Below are 20,010 nucleotides of genomic sequence, written 5' to 3'. Positions count from 1 at the left end.
GTGTGTGTGTGTGTGTGTGTGTGTGTGTGTGTGTGTGTGTGTGTGTGTGTGTGTGTGTGTGTGTGTGTGTGTGTGTGTGTGTGTGTGTGTGTGTGTGTGTGTGTGTGTGTGGGATTTTTTTTTTTTTTGTCATATTTTACGTGTATGTGGAGATTTTCCTGTGATATGTTTTTTTTTCCCCACTCAGATGTCTAAGTTTGGGTCTTCAGCGCTGCTAAGTGCGGTAGACACTTTGGACTTCAGGTCCGATCCATTTGGAAGCCTCAGTCAGCTGATGTGTGGAACAGACGTTAACACCACGTCCAATAACACCAGCAGAGCTGTTGTGAGGACCGTGTCAACAGAATCGGACCAACAGAACACACGGGCTGCAACAGCCGACAACACCAATGTAACCAGCACTAACACCAGTAAGAGCTGATTTTTGAATCTAATAGGACAGTTTAAATCCGATAACGCATTTACCAGTAACGATCATTGTGTGACATACTTCTTTGTGAAATGGAATAGTCAAAGAAAAATAATGGGACTTGATATTATTCAAGTGGGCTATTACAATATTATTATTGAATCCCTTGCGAAAAATAATTGAACTTAATTGTTTTTAATGTGCACGTGTAGTGATCTTCAAATCTTAAAAGTTATTTTTTTAAAAAAACTGTACTTGCAGATAATATAATATAAATTAAATAAAAGCCACTTAAATGTACTTAAAGAGAGTCCCCTTTCACGGCTGTTTCTTTACATGCACATAAAACGTGCAATTTGTAATCATGTCAAACTAAAGGTTTTACTTTAACTTCAGCTAATTCAGCTATAAAACATTTTCATTAAATTGCAATTAACATGCAATCAAGTGCCTGAAAACATCATTCAGTTCACACTTAAGTATATTAGATCCCTAATAAGTACTTTTTTTTTTTTTAAGTATGCTAAAGTGTTCTTTACTTTAAACATGATACATGATTGTGAAGTTTTATGTAAGAACCAAAATTTAAGTCATTATTCAGGGATCATTTTCCACTCCTCTGAGCTGCTAACCATTCCCGGCAGATCATTTGAGTTCAATTTGAGAACCGGACCAACTGGATCTGCAGTAGTTTCTGACTCAGCAGAAGGCGAGAGTCGCATCAGCGCAGAGGCTGTAGATGTTTCTTCCGTGATGTTGTTTGTTTGTTTACAATGCCTCGGCTCTCGCAGTGCTGGTGTGTTTGTACAGAGCACTTCTGTGCGGCGGAATATCAGGAGGACTGAGTTAATTAGTGACACTGTAGGGTTGTTCCGTTAATTACCTTCTCTTTGAAACTCCAGTAAATAGGATTGGCTGTTTCTCCCCGAGCTCTGCCTCGGCCTGCTGTGGCTTTCTGTTGTTCTGACACCACAAATCACAAAAACCGTGTTGCATTGTGCTGTATTCGGTTTTGATGGCTTTCCGGCCCTGTTTGCATGCTAATGGGATTGTACTTTCTCTCTGAATTTGGTGTGCCGGGATTGTACACGAGCATCGGTGGGAATCCAGACAGTGAATGTGTCAGTCGATGAGGCACGTTGGCGTCTCTCTAGTGGGAGTGCAAACAGATGCATTATGAAACACAGATTGTGCGTTTGTGCATCTGCTGTACATAATGGGGAATTTAACTCTGTTATGAGATTCAGTTACACAGTTGATCTTTCAGTAAATCTGCAGAACGTTCCTCTGGTGTGTCGTTGGATGCTCTTACACTATATAAAAAAATAAAAAAAAGAACCAGTTAGTGCCATGGAAGTCATATTGTCTGGAATCAAAGTGATTGCATCTCAGATGCTGTTTAATTCTCAAATGCACTTATTTCAGTCAAGCAGTAATTATCTTTTTCATTCAGATACATATACCTCCAGGCATACACTGGGACTGTGAAATATTTGTCTTATGCAGCCAGTGTTTTATTTACATTTCAATTGGTGTGTAGTTTAGAGATATTAAGAGTGTCCCTTATTGTATAAAAACAAACTATTTTCCTCTGCTGTGGTGGCAGTATGAGATTAATGTTACCAACTTTCCTCACTTTTTTCACACTTTTGAGTCTAGCTTGCACATTTTGAGCCATTATTTGTTTAGTGATGTTTGTTTTAGTGTTTGCAGTGTTGTAAAACAGTAAAAAAAAAAAAAAAAAAAAAGGTTATTCAGTGAAATAAAGCTGCAATAAATATTAGATTAAAAACTTAAATTAAACAGAAATACATTTAAGTTAAAGTATTAAACTTGCTCAAATTAAACCTGAAATAATAAATGAAAGCTAAATATTTAAACACTTAATAAAAATAAACTAAATGATTAAAACTTAAAATCAAATGAAAACTGAAAATATATAAGTAAAAGCTCAAAATGTTAATAAATACTATAGTAGTATATACATCAATCTGAAAAAAAAAAAAAACCAGTTTTTATAATAATGTGGCCTTGATATTCCTTAGGTGTTTGTGTCTGCTGGGTGGTTTTGTTCTTTTGTTTGTGCTGATGCTCAGGCTAATGTTACATCATATAGTTTTGAGGAGAACTGATTTCATTATAGTCAGTAGCCCAGGGATTGAGTCTGTGCTCACATCACTATCAGTGGTTTGGGAATGTCATGATGTAGCTGTGCATGAGAGTGAAGGTGGTGATTTGTCATCCTGTGATGCATTTCATTTGTTTTGCATTTATTTCAAGAGGTTTAGGCCCACTGAGATCAAGGCTTTTCTGTGAGCGAGTTCAGCAATGTGCAATGAACAGACAAAAGAAAAGCATTTGAAAAGGTAAAATAGTGTAGAACTCAATAAATAAAATACAAAACAAGCAAATTGGCTGTTTTATTTATAAAGCCACTTTGAGACACTTACATTTTATCCTCAAGTTTCTCAAAATTCAAAGAATGATCTTTTCGCTCTTTTTACAGTTAAGAACTAGATCCATGCATAAATATTATGCATGAATAAAATGCATAAATAAAAGTAAGACTCTGCCTCAGCTCATAAATTAGTTAAGCAGTTCAGCAGGGATCTTAAAGGTCCTATGACATGCTGCTTTTTGGATGCTTTTATATAGGCCTTAGTGGTCCCCTAATACTGTATCTGAAGCCTTGGTGCAGAATTGCAACTACGAGCCAGTCCCACAATGAGCTTTCCTTAGGACGTGCCATTTCTGTGTCTGTAGCTTTAAATGCTAATAAGGAGGAGAGAGGCGGGGCGAGGTGGGGGTGTGGCCTTGACCAGCTTGTGGCCACGGCACCATGCGCTAATGTTTACAGTGAGTGGATGTATCGCAATGGCTCATAGACACACAGTCGTTCAAGCTTTCCAGTTTTACCCAGAATCTGATCCGGATGGAGAAGCACCTGAAGAAGTTGCAACTCAGCGGCTACACTGTAAAAACTGAACAGTTGGATAAACTTAAAAAAAATTCGTTTTCTCAACTTAAATTTTCTCAACTTCATTTCACTAGGTCAATCACACTTGTATTATTTGAGTTCATTCAATCCTATTATTTACTTTAGTCTAACTTAATTTCACTGCATTCCAACTTTAATGTATTAATTTTTCCTACAGTTGGATCAACTTAAAAAATTTCTTCAATTGGTAACACCTAAAAAAAAAAAACTTTTTATCAACTTAAATTATTATATTTTATCAACTTAATTTCACTAAGTCAATCACACAAGACTCAAATTGCTTTAGAAATATTTGATATCTAAAGTATTTTCCACATTACAAACTTTGAGAAATCTTTACAAACTGTTCATATTTGTTGTGCCAATGAAATTTCATTTACTGACACACTTAACATCCATTCCATTGACAGTCTTTTTGCAAAGTTGTCTTTGCACTGCATTATGCTCAAAACTGAGCCACTAATATATTTATAAAAATAAATATAAAAACATAGTGGTTATGCCCTTAAATGAGCCACCTAAAAACAATTAAAGGAATAGTTCACACAAAAATGTTTCAAGTTGTTCCAAACCTGTATGAGTTTCTTTCTTCTGCTGAACACAAAAGATGTGTTAAAGAATGTTGGTAACCAGACAGTTGACGATACCCATTGACTTCCATCGCAGCAAAAAATTATAATACTGGAAGTCAATGGGTACCATCAACTGTCTGTCTCTATTATCAATTATAGAAGAAATCAGAAATTACTTAAATTAATTCAAATGAATTAAAGTGTCCTCAGTCGTCAAATATTAAAAAAGCTTTCGGTCCCAAGGGGAGAAAAATGTTGTAGAAAATGGTTTGCTACAGGTCAAGTAATTAATTAGTTAGTTGTGAAAATACTACTGTTTCTACAAAAAAAAAGTAAATGTAAAAATTTTCTACTAAAGAAAACCCTGAATTTTTTTTCCTGGATGAAACGCCTCGAGCTAAGCAAATGAAGCTAGCGTTAAGCACAATTGGTGTGTCTCAATCAGCTCCCTAGTTCAGTAGTCAGGGCACTGATCAGGGAATCAGTCAATGGGCTGACTCCCTGATCAGTGCCCTGATTACTGAACTAGGGAGCTGATTGAAACGCAACCAATGACTTTCATCACAGACTTTCATCATCATTTTGGGCGAAAAAAAGTCGATGAATAAATCAGAGCTAATGTTTCAAAGACAAATAAAAGAACAGACAAACATTACTTTAAAAGCAAACTGAACACATTTTTATAAAACAAACGAGTAAATATAACATCTTGTATACATAGAACATATTCAGTAACGCTATATTGCAAACGTACTTTAAAAAATTCGGTTAATTACGATTTCATTAGTATTCAGGTTCACAAACAACATTAATTAACTCATAAACGACTAAAACACACGTCCAAAAGTTGCATTTTCGAGTATATTAATTAAAACAAACTTCCAACCTACCTTTTTCATCCGAGTCCGGAGAGGAAAAGAAAATGGCAGAAAATTGAGCAGAATTTCAAGACGTTTCAAGATTTCAAGAAAAAAACGTCTGACGCGGAGGTCCTTAAAGGGAAATTATACTTTGGGTGAAAGTGAGATATTTGAGTGTCTGTGAATTTCTATGCGTTCAAGTTGAATGAGTGTACAATAATCAATTACAATTAGGAAAGCAGAAATACGAAGTAAATAGACTCAAATAGTTCTAGTAATCCAACTTACACCCATATTCACTTTTTACAGCAGGACGTCTCCAAATGGTTAGTTTAAAATCGTGTGTCTGTATACGGTACTTTAGTTGGTTTGTTTATGTATGCTGTTACAGTTATTATCATGTAGCTAACGCTAGCCTACGTTATTGGCTTTTCATGTTGCTCTGATTTGCTATCGTTCTAAAGCTGTATTAGCATCTATATCAGTAATCTTTGTAGTTTAGAGAAGACTGTGCTTCCCCACTGGTTCTTCAGAGGCTCGGAAGAAGGAACTAAAAAAATACTTTTGTGTTCATTTGTACATCCAAACACTGAGCAACTGCCATGCTTCGCTCGTTTGCAAGCCATGATATCTCTCGGGGAAAAAACAATATCGCGCTCGCACGGTCGTAGCTAATTTTCTCATGGGCGGGCCAAATTCTCTGGGCGGGCAAAGCAGAGAAAGGTGAGGTAACCTTTCCCCGTATGAGGACATTTAGGGGAAGATTCCAGATTGGCCCATCTGAGCTTTCATTTTCAAGGCGGAGCAGGATACCCAGGGTTTGGTTTACACCTATCGCCATTTCTAGCCACTGGGGGACCATATGCAGGCTAGGGGAACTCATATAAAAACTCATAAAGTGAAATTGTCATGCCATGGGACCTTTAACCTAGTTCGTAGTTGCAATATGAGCTGAGTTGTGCAAACTAATCGATAATGAAATTTGTTGTTGACTATTGTTGGGGAAAATTACCTTTAAAAGTAATGCGTTACATTATCGAGTTACTCCTTAAAAAAATAACTAATTACGTTACTTAGTTTCTTTTTATCAAAAAGTAAACCAATCTTTGTCAAAGATTACACTTGTTTGTTCACAGTTTGAACGTTGCTTCCAATTGTTTAATTTCAAGATCTGAGGTGAAATATCCATTGTTGCTTTTACAGCTACAAATGATATAGCACTAAATGATATTCAAAGTCACGTTGCATGCTTTTAACATTACATAAAGCACATTAACAGTACCTGAGATTATCATTGCAACACTTTGTGTTTGTTGTTCCAGCTGCGACGTCGCAGAAAAATAGAAACCAATCGTCGCGTGTCACCATCGTGGCTCAGGCTGGTTAGTATAAAAACGCTGATTAACATGGAAAAGATACCTTTTATCGCGCGTCGCGTGTAGTTAGGACACAGTGTGACAGTCATTTTGTTCTGCGTCATGTTTAGTGGCGTGACAATATAATGTCGATGTCCCTGCAATAACAGGCGTGTATCTAATAAATGATCCATTCAAGAAGGTTGTGCAAGTTTACTGCAACAGTGGAGCCGTGAACTTCACATACTTTTGAAAATCCAGCATTTAGTTGATCCTGGTAAACTCTCATTGTCACAGTTATGAACACAATGGTGATCCATGAGGGGTTTTGGCGTCACAGCATTTGCTTCCAGGCGGACTGTTGAAGAACGCGACACACACGTCTCCTGGACAGCCTGTAGAATTCAACCAATCAGATCACGACTTCGAAACTCCTTTAGTGTTTCCAGATAAGTGTGCCATATGCATCAGACGTTCAATGGTCCATGGGTGTCACTAGTCTGAGGCTAGTTACCCCCCTAGGCTAGTTACCCCCCAACTCTCATTAGTGATTTTTATAGATTAACAATCACATTTTCCAACTGCAAAATACTTTATCAAATGAAAAATGTTATGCAAAAAAATAAACATAAAAATAAGCCATTGTATTGACTCAACTATGAACTATTTCTTTCAAATCAAATTCAACTGCATTCAACACATCCATGCTAAACAGCCATTTTGCAACTCCTAAGTAGGTTATTAGTGTTAGCTCTAAATCATTTATGAACTGAGACCAGGTCTTAACACTTATGAGCATTTATGCATAACACTCATTCTTAATTGAGAGAATAAGAGTATAGTTACTTTTATTTTGGCATATTTTATGTGCAAATTATACTCTTGTTGGTTTTATTAATCCTTTCCCTGATCATTACATCACTGCATATTTTCAGCACTAGCAAAAAAAGGAGAATTTTACACTGAAATGTCCTACCTGGAATGAGGTCTCACCTAAGGGCTGCACATTCGCTCAATCAAATTAAAGCAATGATTTTGTGGCACAGCTAGAGCACAGAGTGTTTATTGCTTTTCTATTGGGAAAACATGAAAGAGTGTATCTGACTGGGCAGAAATGCCTTTATATGCCTGTTCTGCTTTCTCTATAAATGAAGGTGCTGAAGTGCAGAGGTTTGAGGGTTAAATCTGAGTCTAATCTTGACTTTCAGTATGAATCTGTGGCAGATTTTTAAGATGAAGTCTAAATTGTAGGTGAATAGGTTTCAATAGGTGAAATTGTTGCTGGTTGTCGGTGAGCATTTGAGGTAGTGAACAATGAGCTTCTGAAGAACTGATGAATATATATATATATATATATATATATATATATATATATATATATATATATATATATATATATATATATATATATATTTTTTTTTTTTTATTTATATTTATTTATTTTAATTTATAAAATAAAATTCATTTTAATTTTAGTTATTGTGTTTTTTGTTGTGTTTTTGTCATTTTTATAATTTTGTATGTGTTTATATAGTTTTTATACATTTTTGTTTTAGTTGTAGTTATTTTAGTACTTCAAGTTAAGTTACATAAAATTGAGAAATGCTGCCTTGGCAACCAGCTACATTTTCTTTTTTTATATTTAATTTTATTTCAGGTAAAATTTATTTAATTTCAACTAATAAAAGTAATTTTTATGGTTATTCTCTTATCATTTTCCCATCCATGAAAAATGTAAAATGTTGAATGCATCGTAAAACTAATCCATATGAATCAAGCTATTCAATCCAAGTCTCCTAAAGAGACACAGTCGCTCAGATTGTATTATTCCATTATGATCACACTGATCAACAAACATACAGAGAGCTCATCAAATATGATAAATAGAAACATGCTTGCTTGATGCGCGAGAAGAACATTATTGGAGTCAAAGCTTGAGCCTGAGCTTGTGTGCATCTGAATCTGTTTTTTTTTAATGTATATTCTCTTCTTTCTTTGCAGGTGAGTACTGTAAAAACTTGACGGACTCACTGGAGAGCTCGTTCAGCCTGCGTCTGTTCTGGAGAACCTTCAGGCCCTTTCTGCAAGGAAAAATCCTCTACACGCCCGACACAAATGTTACGCGGAGCATCGTTACAGAGGTACGCACACAAACAAAAACATACTGTAGCAAAGTACGTTGTTATGGGAAGAAGGAGGTGGGAACCGGCAAACCTTAAAGGGTAACTCTCGCCAAGATGCAATCTAAGGTTTTTTGTTAATCTACCAGAGGCAAACTTCTGTTTAAAAGCATAATTAGAATGGAAACGCCACTTTTAAGTTTGACCGTATTTTCGTTTTTCGGTCAAATTGCCTTTTGAATGGGAGTGCTTGGGGCACTATATGATAGCATCAAAATCGCTATTTTTAAAACACTAAGAAGGCTCGACACAACATGAAACTTTGCTGGAAGTATCACCGGGGCTCTACACATGAACTCGACCATTGAGAACATTGTTTGTGTACACAGAGTTTACTAAAAATAAAGATTTTGAACAACTCACTGTAGCTGTGTCCGCCGGCATCAGTCAAAAATAGTCGATCTATATATAGATCAGTGGCTACAGTGCTCTGCCACCTCAAAGCCTGTGACGTGGACACGATGAAGATTTTAAACCCGGAAGACGAAAATAGCGGAAAAAAAACTAACATTTAACCATTTTCCCCCAACTATTAAATCTAACAGATGCTAACATTGTCTTCAATGGTGTTCAACACACATACCTCTGTTAAAATCGCAGAAAATTTGGTTTAGGGTTTCATGACCCTTTAAGGGGTGGCTTTAATAATGTAAAATAAACAAACAACAAAACAAAAGTAAAGTCCCTCACGGACGACTGCTGCCACATATAATATAACAGAAACATAACAAAAATAGTCCAGGCCTGTCCTCTCTCGTCCTTCACTGTCGTCGCTCCTCCTTTTATGCTTCCGCTCCTCTGTGAGAGATACGAGATCGGTGCCTCGCGCAGGCATCGTCAATCATGCCACCGGCCTCACGCGGTTCTCTCACAGCCCTCGGTCTCGTCCTGCTCGCCACACACACGCACAGAAGAGAAGTGGAAAGTTAATGCACTGCATCTTTTAAAACATGGCTATGGTTTAGCCTGAATAAAGAGAACATAGACTCATATTGCGTGAGATGTAAATTGGTGTAACGAGGATGAATGTGCACTTAACAAGCTCAGAATCGCAAATGTGTTTATGCTTGTTTGTGCGCGCTTTGACACCCCAGAAGAGAAAAGAGAAATCCACAGAGAATTGAATCAGTGATTGTTTTTTCTGTATTAATCTGTTTCCTGTTCATGGGATGCAGCAATATTGAAAGAACATCCATTGGATTATGTATGCTTGAAACGGAGGGCCTAAGTTATCATAGTTGTCATGTTTTAGCACGCGTACAGGGATGAGCTGCTGCTGGATTCATGAAAGTGTAACTTCGACGATTTTCATGCTGCTTTGTTACGATGTCAGTAGTATATGTTACAATGTTTACTCATTCTTTGTGTTACCTGGATTGAGAAATTCACATTTATTTGTCAGCAAGGGCTTTCGTGAAAACTACAGATTATACTTCTGCATTTTTGTAACCCAGCCCACGGACAGTCAGATCGACAGAGGGTTATTACAGATCCGCCGGCAAGGAGGGGCCAAATTTGAATGTTGTGTTTAGAAGCATTAACTGAAAATTCTGCAGAGTGCCACTTTAAGAAATGTTTTTTGAGTGTTGTTGTATTCTTCAAATACAAATTATTTTTAACATTATTATTCCTAAAATAGAAATTAGTATTAGTAATATATAATGGTATATAACATATTTGACCATTCAATGCAGTAATTGGCAACCAAATCCAAGTATTTCAATGAGATGAAGTGCCTACACTAAGTGTTCTGAACAGTGTTCCACAATGCAATCTGTTTGTCACCAGGCCAACCGCACCTTTGACGCTGTGGCTAAAGTTGGCGAACTGGCAGAGGCATGGCTGCAGAATAAAGATTTGATCTGGAATTTTTTCAACAGCAGCACACAGATCAACACGCTACGGGTGAGATCATTTCTCTTTTTGGCTTTTTTATTCACAGTCTGAACTGTAAAGAGGGCAAATGCATCAGGCAGAAGAGGGGTGAACCGGGCAGACAAATTATGCAATTTGCCTGTGTCACCTGTTTGAGCACCGTGGCTCAAAGGGATAGTTCACCCAAAAATGATGTAGTAAATGATGACAGAATTTTCATTTTTGGGCGAACTATCCCTTTAACGTTGTAATGAGGTTAGTTGTTATGGGAAGGAGGTGGGAACTGGCGAACATTTAACCCTCTGGGGTCCTAGCGTTTAAATAAAAAAGCGTTTAAATAAAAAAGCGTTTAAATAAAAAAATGTAAAAAATCATAGCTTCATCGGTATGGTCCGAAATTTGGTGACTTTGTTGGTACTTGGTATATGAACACCCAAAAAAATTGGGGACAGGATTTGAATAGTCTAAGTGGTTGTAAAAAAATTTGTCACACTCAGGACCTTCGGGTCCAAATGGACCCACCATAGGAAATGAATGGGAAATTGGCAAAAATGTGAAAATGCAGAGTTTTTTTGTGCGTACAATCTACAAATCAGCCACGATCCAGAAAAAAAGCACACAACAGTGAAGGGGTTAATCTATAAAACATCAAGGGTGCAAAACAGACACATCCACACACACACACACACACAAACACACTTTTATACACATACACACTAATAAATTCAGATTACAAAAATCTGTTTTGAATTTTTAAAAATCACAGCTTCATCGGAATGTTACGAAACTTGGTGACTTTTATGGTATTAGGTATGTGAACACACAAAAAATATTGGGATCATGATCCAAGCACGTCACACTTCTGCTCTTTGGTCAAAAATGACCCCCATAGGAAATGAATGGGAAATTGTCAAAAATATGAAAACACAGAATTTTTTTGTGCATACAATCTACAAATCAGCCAGGATGCAGAAAAAAAGGACTCAATAGTGAAGGGGTGAATCTCTAAAACATCAAGAGTACAAAAAAAACACACACACACACATTTTTTTTAATAAAAATAAAATAAAAATAAAATATATAAAAATGTCTATTATATTCATTGGGAAAAAATGGGTCATAATTATTGCATAAATACTAATTAAAATCATAAAATTATCTCAAAACACCAAAAAAGAAAAGAAAAAATATTATAAAAAACAAGTAAAAAAATATATATATGATTTTTTTTATATATATATTAATCCCGCCCTCCGGGTCCATTTGGACCCGAAGGTCCTGAGTGTGACTGTTAAACGAAGGACCCCAGAGGGTTAAAGACTTTAATAATCCAAAAATAAAACAAACACAAACCATAACATAAATAGTCCAGGCCTGGTCCTCTCTCGTCCTTCACTGTCGTCGCTCCTCCTTTTATGCTTCCGTAGCTCCTCCGTGAGAAATACGAGACAGGTGCGTCACACAGGTGGCGCTCATCAGTAATCATGCCCTCTCACGGCTCTTGACCCCGTGAACAAACGTGATGTTAACTTTTTTAATGAAATGTTAGACATCTACTGAAGTATATGAATGAATATTATTTATCTAACAAAGCCAGGTCTGGATGGGACTTGATTTTGTCCATCAGGATATTATTGGATCGTAAAAAAATGGGCATTCTGGACAAACTAAATAGAGGCAGATCTAAGCGAATACAGAATACAGAAACATTTTTGAAGTTATGCTCTGTATGTTTCCAATTAAAACATCTAGTTACCATGGATTATGAATTACATCAAACACAAATTAAAGTCCCCCTGTAGTCAATCATTTTATTCCTTTAAACCAGGGATGTCCAATCCTGCTCCTGGAGGGCCACTGTCCTGCAGAGTTTAGCTCCAACCCCAATTAAACACACCTGAACCAGATAATCAAGGTCTTACAAGGCATTCTAGAAACTTCCAGGTAGGTGTGTTGAGGCAGGCTAGAGCTAAACTCTGCTGGACAGTGGCCCCCCAGGACTGAGTTTGGACACCCCTGCTTTAAACTCTTCTTTGATCACCAAAATGACATATTTAAACGTTTGTTTTCCTGTGGAAAAAAATCATGCCTTAAGCTACTTCATACTCTACACTCTACACAACGGTAATTAATATGATTAGCTCGACTACGTTATCAAACAGCTAATAATGTTCCCGTACGCCATCTCAGAGTCAGACAGCTGCCTTCTAAAAAGCTAGCATCCTTAGATGCTTTGAACAACTCAGAACGTCAGTGGAGAAAGGCATATATTTTATCATAACATCGTAATATATATACACAATTCATCCGCTATATAGCTAAGTGTAAACAATTGTTCATATCAACAGAAAAAAATATACTTGGATAACCTGACTTCACGTGAGATTCCACTGCTTCGCAGCAGTGAATGATATGTTAAAGACTGCCTGCCCGGGATTGGTCAACACCGGCGATTTCAAACTGTATTTTTGAGAGAGACTGTCTTTTTTTTTCACTGCAGTTTTAAGGAGAAAATACTCAGCAATTGTGTTGACTTATGAATTTGCACATGGTTTGCCTTAAAGCATATTTAAAACACCACATAGACATATAAACAACATTAAAAACTTGATTTTCACCACAGGGGCTCTTTAACATGAATTAAGTTTTATAACACAGGCTAATAAAGCACAATGTTCACTTATTATTCCCATGAGATTTTTTTATTTATTTATTTTTTGCAGGCCAAAATGGCTGAATTGGTTTATTTTTATTTTTATTATGACTATTGCTCTTCTGGCGTGTCTCTTTCTAACGTGTATAGTGTGATCTGGATCTGTATTGTATTTTCTTTGAAACATTTTTATTTAGAAATTGCTAGTACATTTCACAAATATTTGAACATTAAATTAAATGTGAAATTGTGGAGAGTGGAAGACTGAAAAAGTATTTTCTTCTAAAACATTCTCCATTAACCTTTGTTTTATTTACAACTTCGAAAAGTAATGTTTTATAGCGCATGTGGGTTCTGTGGGCTAAGTAGAAAACGTGCATACAATGCCAAAAGAGCTAATGTGTTTTCAGTGACCTGGATTCTGGAGAAAGTAGTGAGTGTCAGGATCTCAAAGTATCTGGAATTGTAATCTAATCTTACTAGTTCACACAGATCTATCACTATTTTCTCCCCTGGTCCACAGGGTAATTCTCTTGAGATCAGTGGTGCTGCCCTTGTCTCACTGCAGCATGAACGCGCCTGCACACAAAATTTAATGTCCTGTGAAATAACGGCCACCAAGCTCTTTCATGACACCTGAGTAAGCCTTGATGTCTATAGTGAATTTTGTCAAGGACTACCCCAGCTAACAAAAATTTGTTCTAAGAACTTTTTGCTAACGTTCCCATTAAGTTAAGAAAATTTTATTTCTGAAATTGAACGTTCCAGAACAGCCAGTACATGTTCTTGGTTATGCAGATGTTAAGGAAACATTACATTTTATCATTCTGCAAACATTATGGAAACGTTCCTTTCGACTGTTCTCTGTAATAGCAGCGTTTAAAAAAAGTGTAAATAATGTTTTTGTGCTAAAGTAATTAAAGACCAGATAACTTTGAACACATTCAATTAACGTTACGGCAAAGGTGTTTGTTTATAACTTTAAGAGAACCTTGCCAGAACGTTAGCCAAAGTTCTGACAATGTTCCCGACCTTGAATGTACTCGCTGTATATTCTGGCCACCCATTTCTGATGAATCTGAATCCTGGCTGCAGCGTGGCATCTAATTGACTGTTCACCCTGGTGAGCTTCATTTTCGGAGGACTTATTGACCACAGAAGCAGCCTGTGTAGCTATCTCACCGTGGCTTGCAGTGCTTTCCGCTGTGATCTGGGCCCCATGAGAGTTCCTCAGCTACAGCCAGTCTCTTCTTAGGATCAAGCTGAACTGCATGAACTTGATCAGGAGCGTGTTATCAAGGTCTTTATTATTCAGGAAAGACAATAACTTTATCCTTGTAAAGTAGGGATGGGCATTGACACAAATTTCACGATTCGATTTGATATCGATTCACAAGCTTGCGATTAGTTTCCGATTCAGTTTTATTCAATACTGATTAATTGGGGCCTATATCAGGTACATGGCAAATTTCCTCAAGGAAACAATATCTATAACTATAAATAACTAATGCTGTAAACTATACAGCAAGTTGTGTTTGTACATTAGGCTACTATAATATTAAAGGTTAAAATTTACTGATTTGTTGGCTACTTACTTTTAGATTACACTTAAGGGAATTTTTATAACAATAAAGTTATAATACATTTTGAATTACTTTCCATGGTTAAAACACTGAGCGATTACATTGTGACATGATATCGATTTCGGTAAGTTCTGCTGCATTTTTCAACTTATCTTCATGTTTATTTTGTGCTGTAATAGTTGTAAAACGGAAGAGGTGGGATTCTTGGGATTTAAGAATCGATATTGATTCTTCAAAATTAGAACATTATTTAAAATAATTTTTTTTTTTTTTTTGTAAAATAAAAATGAGTACGTAATAATAATAATTATTATTATGTAATGATATTAAATGGGTGGGTCAGGGTTTCCTTCTTTTTTTTTTTCTTAGCTGATCACTCTGTTGTTTTTCTTTGACAATTTTCTGGACTGGTGATAATTCAAAATGGGAAACATAAGGAGTGATTAAGTGGTCAGCTTGTTACTTCATCGAGAGGAATCTGATGAAACCCACTCGATTGTGTAAGGAGCTAAATACACAAGCGCTGGAGAGTTTAACGATTAAATCCTCTGCAGTGGGAAGAATGAATTTCACCCTCTTTGCTGCCTAAATTGACACGGATGGAGGCATCTCTGTGGGACTTGATTACCGACACCATGGCTGCGCACCACCATGTCTTGTTACTTCATCAAGGGGGTATTCTTGCTCCATACCGTTGAGTTCAGCTTTCACTTTGGGTAGCAGAAAGAGGGCTACTTGATGTGCTGCATGTGTGGCATAGAGCTCACCTCCTCTTTTAACTGTTATCATCTTTCCACCCTGCTGATACGCATCGTTTAATTCATTTCAAGTGCCATCTCTGTAGCTGCTGCCTGACTCAGAAGGCTCCGTTCCCTGAAAGTACATTCTTGTGTTGTAGTTCTCTAAACCTGTCTCTGTCTCAAGTCCGTCTACAGTCGGAGACCAAGACCATATTTTCATGCATTCTGGAGCATTTGAATATGACAGTGAGACACAAATATGTTTTGTGGTATATATCGACTCATATGATCTGCTCAGTATGGAAGCTTGTTTCCGCCACAGAATAAAACATTATGAAAGATAATTGCGACTTTTTATCTCACAATTAGGACTTTATGGGCCCTATCTTGCACCCAGCGCAATTGACTTTGTACACGGACGCGTGTATCATTCCTATTTTGCACCCGCGCAAAGCGGACTTTTCCCTCCACAGAAGCACGTCGGTTAACTAAGAAATACACTTGCGCTCCCGGGGGCGGTTCAGCGCAAAGAGGAGGCGTGTTCCGGGCGCAAACGTTCCCTCATGCTATTTTGCAGGTTTAGAAAACAATTGCGCCACTAACCGAAAAAAAAACCGGTTTAAAGTCAGTGGCGTTACATGTTATTCATATGCTATTTTAAGGGCGCATGCTTGGCCTTAATCAATGGAGCGTGTGCACAACGCGCATGTACACTTTGATTCTCTCATCTACACACAGACGCAGCAGTTATCATTTTTGCAAATCATACATTATTGCGAAAGATAGATAGATAGATAGATAGATAGATAGATAGATAGATAGATAGATAGATAGATAGATAGATAGATAGATAGTTTATTATAAAAGCATACATCTAGCTTACACATTTACTCAAATTATCATACGCCTGTTAAACTGAAGTTAATTTGGGTGTGTTTCTCCATCCCCAACGTCCCTGACGGGAACGTCGGTCTCCTCGGCTGTGAAGCGCTCCTGGCGCACGCCTGGCAAATCCGCCGTTATAATAGGAATCCGCTTTAGAACAAGAGCGCCTGCTCTTAAAGGGAATGTGAGATGTCGCTCTGATTGGTTTATTTCACGTTACGCCCAAACCACACCTGTGAATAATGAAGCTACTTCAGACCAACCCCTTTTAGATTTGCGCCAGGCGCAAGAGTCATTTATCCCGCCGGGAAAATAGCAACAGCGCCAAGACCCGCCCACAAAGTTACTTGCGCTTTGCGCTTTGACACTTGCGTTTCAGATCGTTAAAATAGGGCCCTCTATCTCACAATTCTGACTTTATTTCTCAGAACTGCGAGATATAAAGTTGCAATTGCGTGTTATAAAATCAGAATTGCGAGATATAAGCACAAACTCGCAATTCTGCCTTTTTTTTTTTTAAAGGACATCTTTTCTCAGAATTGCGAGTTATAAAGTCCAATTCTAAGGTAAAAAAGATTGACTTTTCTCCTCAGAATTGTGAGATCTAAACTCACAATTCTGACTTTATAACACGCAATTGTGACTTTATTGCCCAATTGCTTGTTATAAAGTCATAATTTATATCCAGCAATTCTGACTTTATAACTTGCAATCGTGACTTTATATCACACAATTGTGAGAAAAAAAAGTCTGAATTGTGAGATAAAAAGTGACGCCGTCTCTTGGCCTGGACTCTGACTCGAATGAGCTGATCTCAACTACAACAACAGTACTTTCACAACCTCAGGCCTCTGAATATGAAGCCTCAGCTGGAGCTGTTCTTTCTTTGGTGACGTCTGTTTGAATGTCTCCTCACTTGTCACACATGCTTCAGCTCCTGTATCACTCTGAAAGTGGTGTCTGACCTATTTTCAATTGTGCAGTCAGTCCAGTGCACTTGCCTTGTTTCCTTGTTAACTGCACATAAGAACTTGTCCTGTGATTTCTCCCATTTTCAGTGCTGTCAATGTCCTCTTTTATCACATTTATATTGCTGGTTTCTAGTGATTCTTGAGTTTGCATTGCCCTTTCTTATGTGTGCATGTCTTTTGGGAGTTCTATTCGTGACTTGCTGGATGAGCTCACTTGGCATTTCCAGAGTTTGCAAACTAGCATGCATTTCTTATTTCCTCTAAATGTGTCTCAGGCAATATTAAAGCCCTCGTTTGACAGTCTTGTGGCTCTTATTCTGACCTCTAAATGGTGGTGAATGTGCTTGCCTGTCTTGCCACCAAGTTCACAATTAGCAGTTCATCAAATGAGGAAACATACATCTCATGTATCTGGTTGTGCTTGATATGAAGTGCTTGCTCAAACTTTGCCAATATGAGACCATATTTATCCTTATCCTTACCATTCTGGACACTCTGAAGGGTCTTCAAAGGTAGATCAAATCATCTATATCTTGTGACTTCTAACAAATACATGCTTATAACATTTAACAAAAAAATAAAATGGCTGCACCTTGATTTTTCTCTTTCTCAGCTTTGTCGTTTGATTATTAATGATGACATCATAGACAGCGAGAGATCTAATAAGCTTAATTTACACTAATGCACAGATCTCTTTTGAAATAAGATGTGTTTAATCCCTTAAGACAACACAGACTGTGTTTACATTAATTTCGCATACAACTATTTTGAGATGCAAGTGCTACATCGTGCGAGTCCAGCACGGCTGCATGCACGAGCACTCAAAGCGCGTGTCAGTATTTGAAATTGAAAGCAGACTTCTGTCAGTGAGTTTCATATTTTTAATACAAATAAGCCCACAGCATTCCAAACGACATAAATTATGCCTTCGTAGAGCATTTGTAAGGAAAATATCGGCGGGCGAGACTGTGCACTGCAAGCGTAACATTGAGCAACACGCGCGAATGTCATTGTAATTCGCTTCAACCTTTCCGAACTTCATGAAAGATTATTTTGCTGAATGTTTGAGCGGTGTGTGTGTGTGAGGAATTGGAAGCAAGCAGAATAGGGTGTTTCTAAAACATACACATCGTGATCGCGCATCTGTGGTTAAAAACTAAGCTCAGAATCGTTCTCCCACTCCTATTGAATAGTATAACCAACACAACATTAGATTTATTAAACATAAAATGTTATTTCCTGTAGGCCAGGGCTATATATGCGTAGCATGCCAAGTTGATGCTTCCTCTGCAGACTACTTTACAACACACTCTCGCGTGTCATGTGACCAGAGTGTAATCACAGCCAAATCTTGTTTTATCATACTGCGATATTATTGCAAATGCAATTAAGCGTTCAGCCCTAGTTAATATGAAGTATTTTATCAGGAAGTGCTTTATTAGTGAGTTGACAGATACAGAGGACTTATCTTCTATTTTGAATGTAGTTCAGTGTCCATTATTGTTATGGATGACTCACCTCAGCTTAGAAAATGAAAGAAAGTCACACACACCCCTCACGAATGAAGACAGAGACGAAAGCTCTTAAACCTTCCATCTCGCTTGCAGTGTGTGTGTGTGTGTGTGTGTGTGTGTGTGTGTGTGAGAGAGAGAGAGAGAGAGAGAGAGAGAGAGAGAGAGAGAGAGAGAGAGAGAGAGAGAGAGAGAGAGAGAGAGAGAGAGAGAGAGAGAGAGAGAGAGAGAGAGAGAGAGAGAGAGAGAGAGAGAGAGAGAGAGAGAGAGAGAGAGAGAGAGAGAGAGAGAGAGAGAGAGAGTTTATAACGGCACACCTTCAGACAAACCCACTATCACTCCATTTCCCCCATTCCCGCATTGCATCAGTGTCACTTTGAATGAGGTTATTGAGTAGAGGAGGATGAGAAGATGATTGTGGATTGAGGAATGGTGAACTTTGTTTTTACTCTCTCATAACCTTGTGCAGGACCCTTTACACAGATGCACAGGCCATTATGTCTGTCCAATTTATTGCAAGCTACCTATGTAGGCAGCATAGATTCGCTCACAACTAGGGTTGTGTGACATTAACAAAAAAATAAAAAGTTGCATCTGAAGTTACATTTAGTGCATTTAATCTGACTCTATAATGCAGATCTGAGGTGACATGAATGCATTTGCACTGCAGTTACAATTGCATAATGCTATGAAATTGTTTTTAATTGTTGTTGAAATATGAATAAAAAATATAAATAAAATAAATTATACTTTAAATATGAAACTAAAGCAGCCAGTAGGTGGAAGTAAGTCAATCTCATAATGACTGAGTCATTGAATCCATTCAACCGATTCAAGAAAGTGATCATATTTAATGAATGGGTCATTTTATTATTTACTCAACCGATTTGTTCAAAAATGCAGATTTATTCCGTAATGAAACACTGCTGTGTGTTGCTCCAAGATGTGCAGCAGTTCTGCAATGGTTTTGTTTGGAACTATTTCCATTGGCGAAATAGAGCAAAAAGAGTCAACACTTTGTGTATGAAATAGAACTCACTAAATTAACTTCTTGTTTTTGAAATGTTGTATAAAATCAGTATCACATTTGCAATTGTGGTGATATTTGATAAAAAATCAACAACAACAACAACAAACGTGTAGCCAATCAGCATTAGGGGGCGTATGACAGTGGAGGAGAGCGTAAGAGCAAGAGAGAGATTTGAAGAAATACTGTAGAGAGAGAGATGGCTGAGAGACATTACAAAAGAGAAAAGCTCATAAGACTATCACTGGAAAACTAAGGGTTATGATCAGGAAAGAGCTTTAGGACCCAGGTTAATATTGGAAAAGCTTTCCAGCGCTGGAGAGAGCTAAGCGGGAAGGCCTGAAAACAGACTCTTGTTTGTATTTACTCATGTGTATGTATGTTAATTTTT

The 20,010-nt window shown here is 37.3% G+C and overlaps 1 protein-coding gene across 1 annotated transcript in view; it reads left to right on the top strand.

The window, feature by feature from the left end:
• Positions 1-20,010, top strand: part of LOC311287473 (phospholipid-transporting ATPase ABCA1) — a 200,442-nt gene that overhangs the window by 49,826 nt on the left and 130,606 nt on the right. The window contains exons 9-11 of the mRNA XM_084404339.1: positions 23-410; positions 8,196-8,335; positions 10,163-10,279. Of these exons, the coding sequence (XP_084260465.1) occupies positions 23-410; positions 8,196-8,335; positions 10,163-10,279 (645 nt within the window). The remainder of the gene's footprint in view (positions 1-22; positions 411-8,195; positions 8,336-10,162; positions 10,280-20,010) is intronic.

Source organism: Rutilus rutilus (assembly GCF_951802725.1).
Source record: "Rutilus rutilus genome assembly, chromosome: 3".
NCBI classification, from domain to species: Eukaryota; Metazoa; Chordata; class Actinopteri; order Cypriniformes; family Leuciscidae; genus Rutilus; species Rutilus rutilus.
This window is presented reverse-complemented; position numbering and strand designations above follow the sequence as displayed.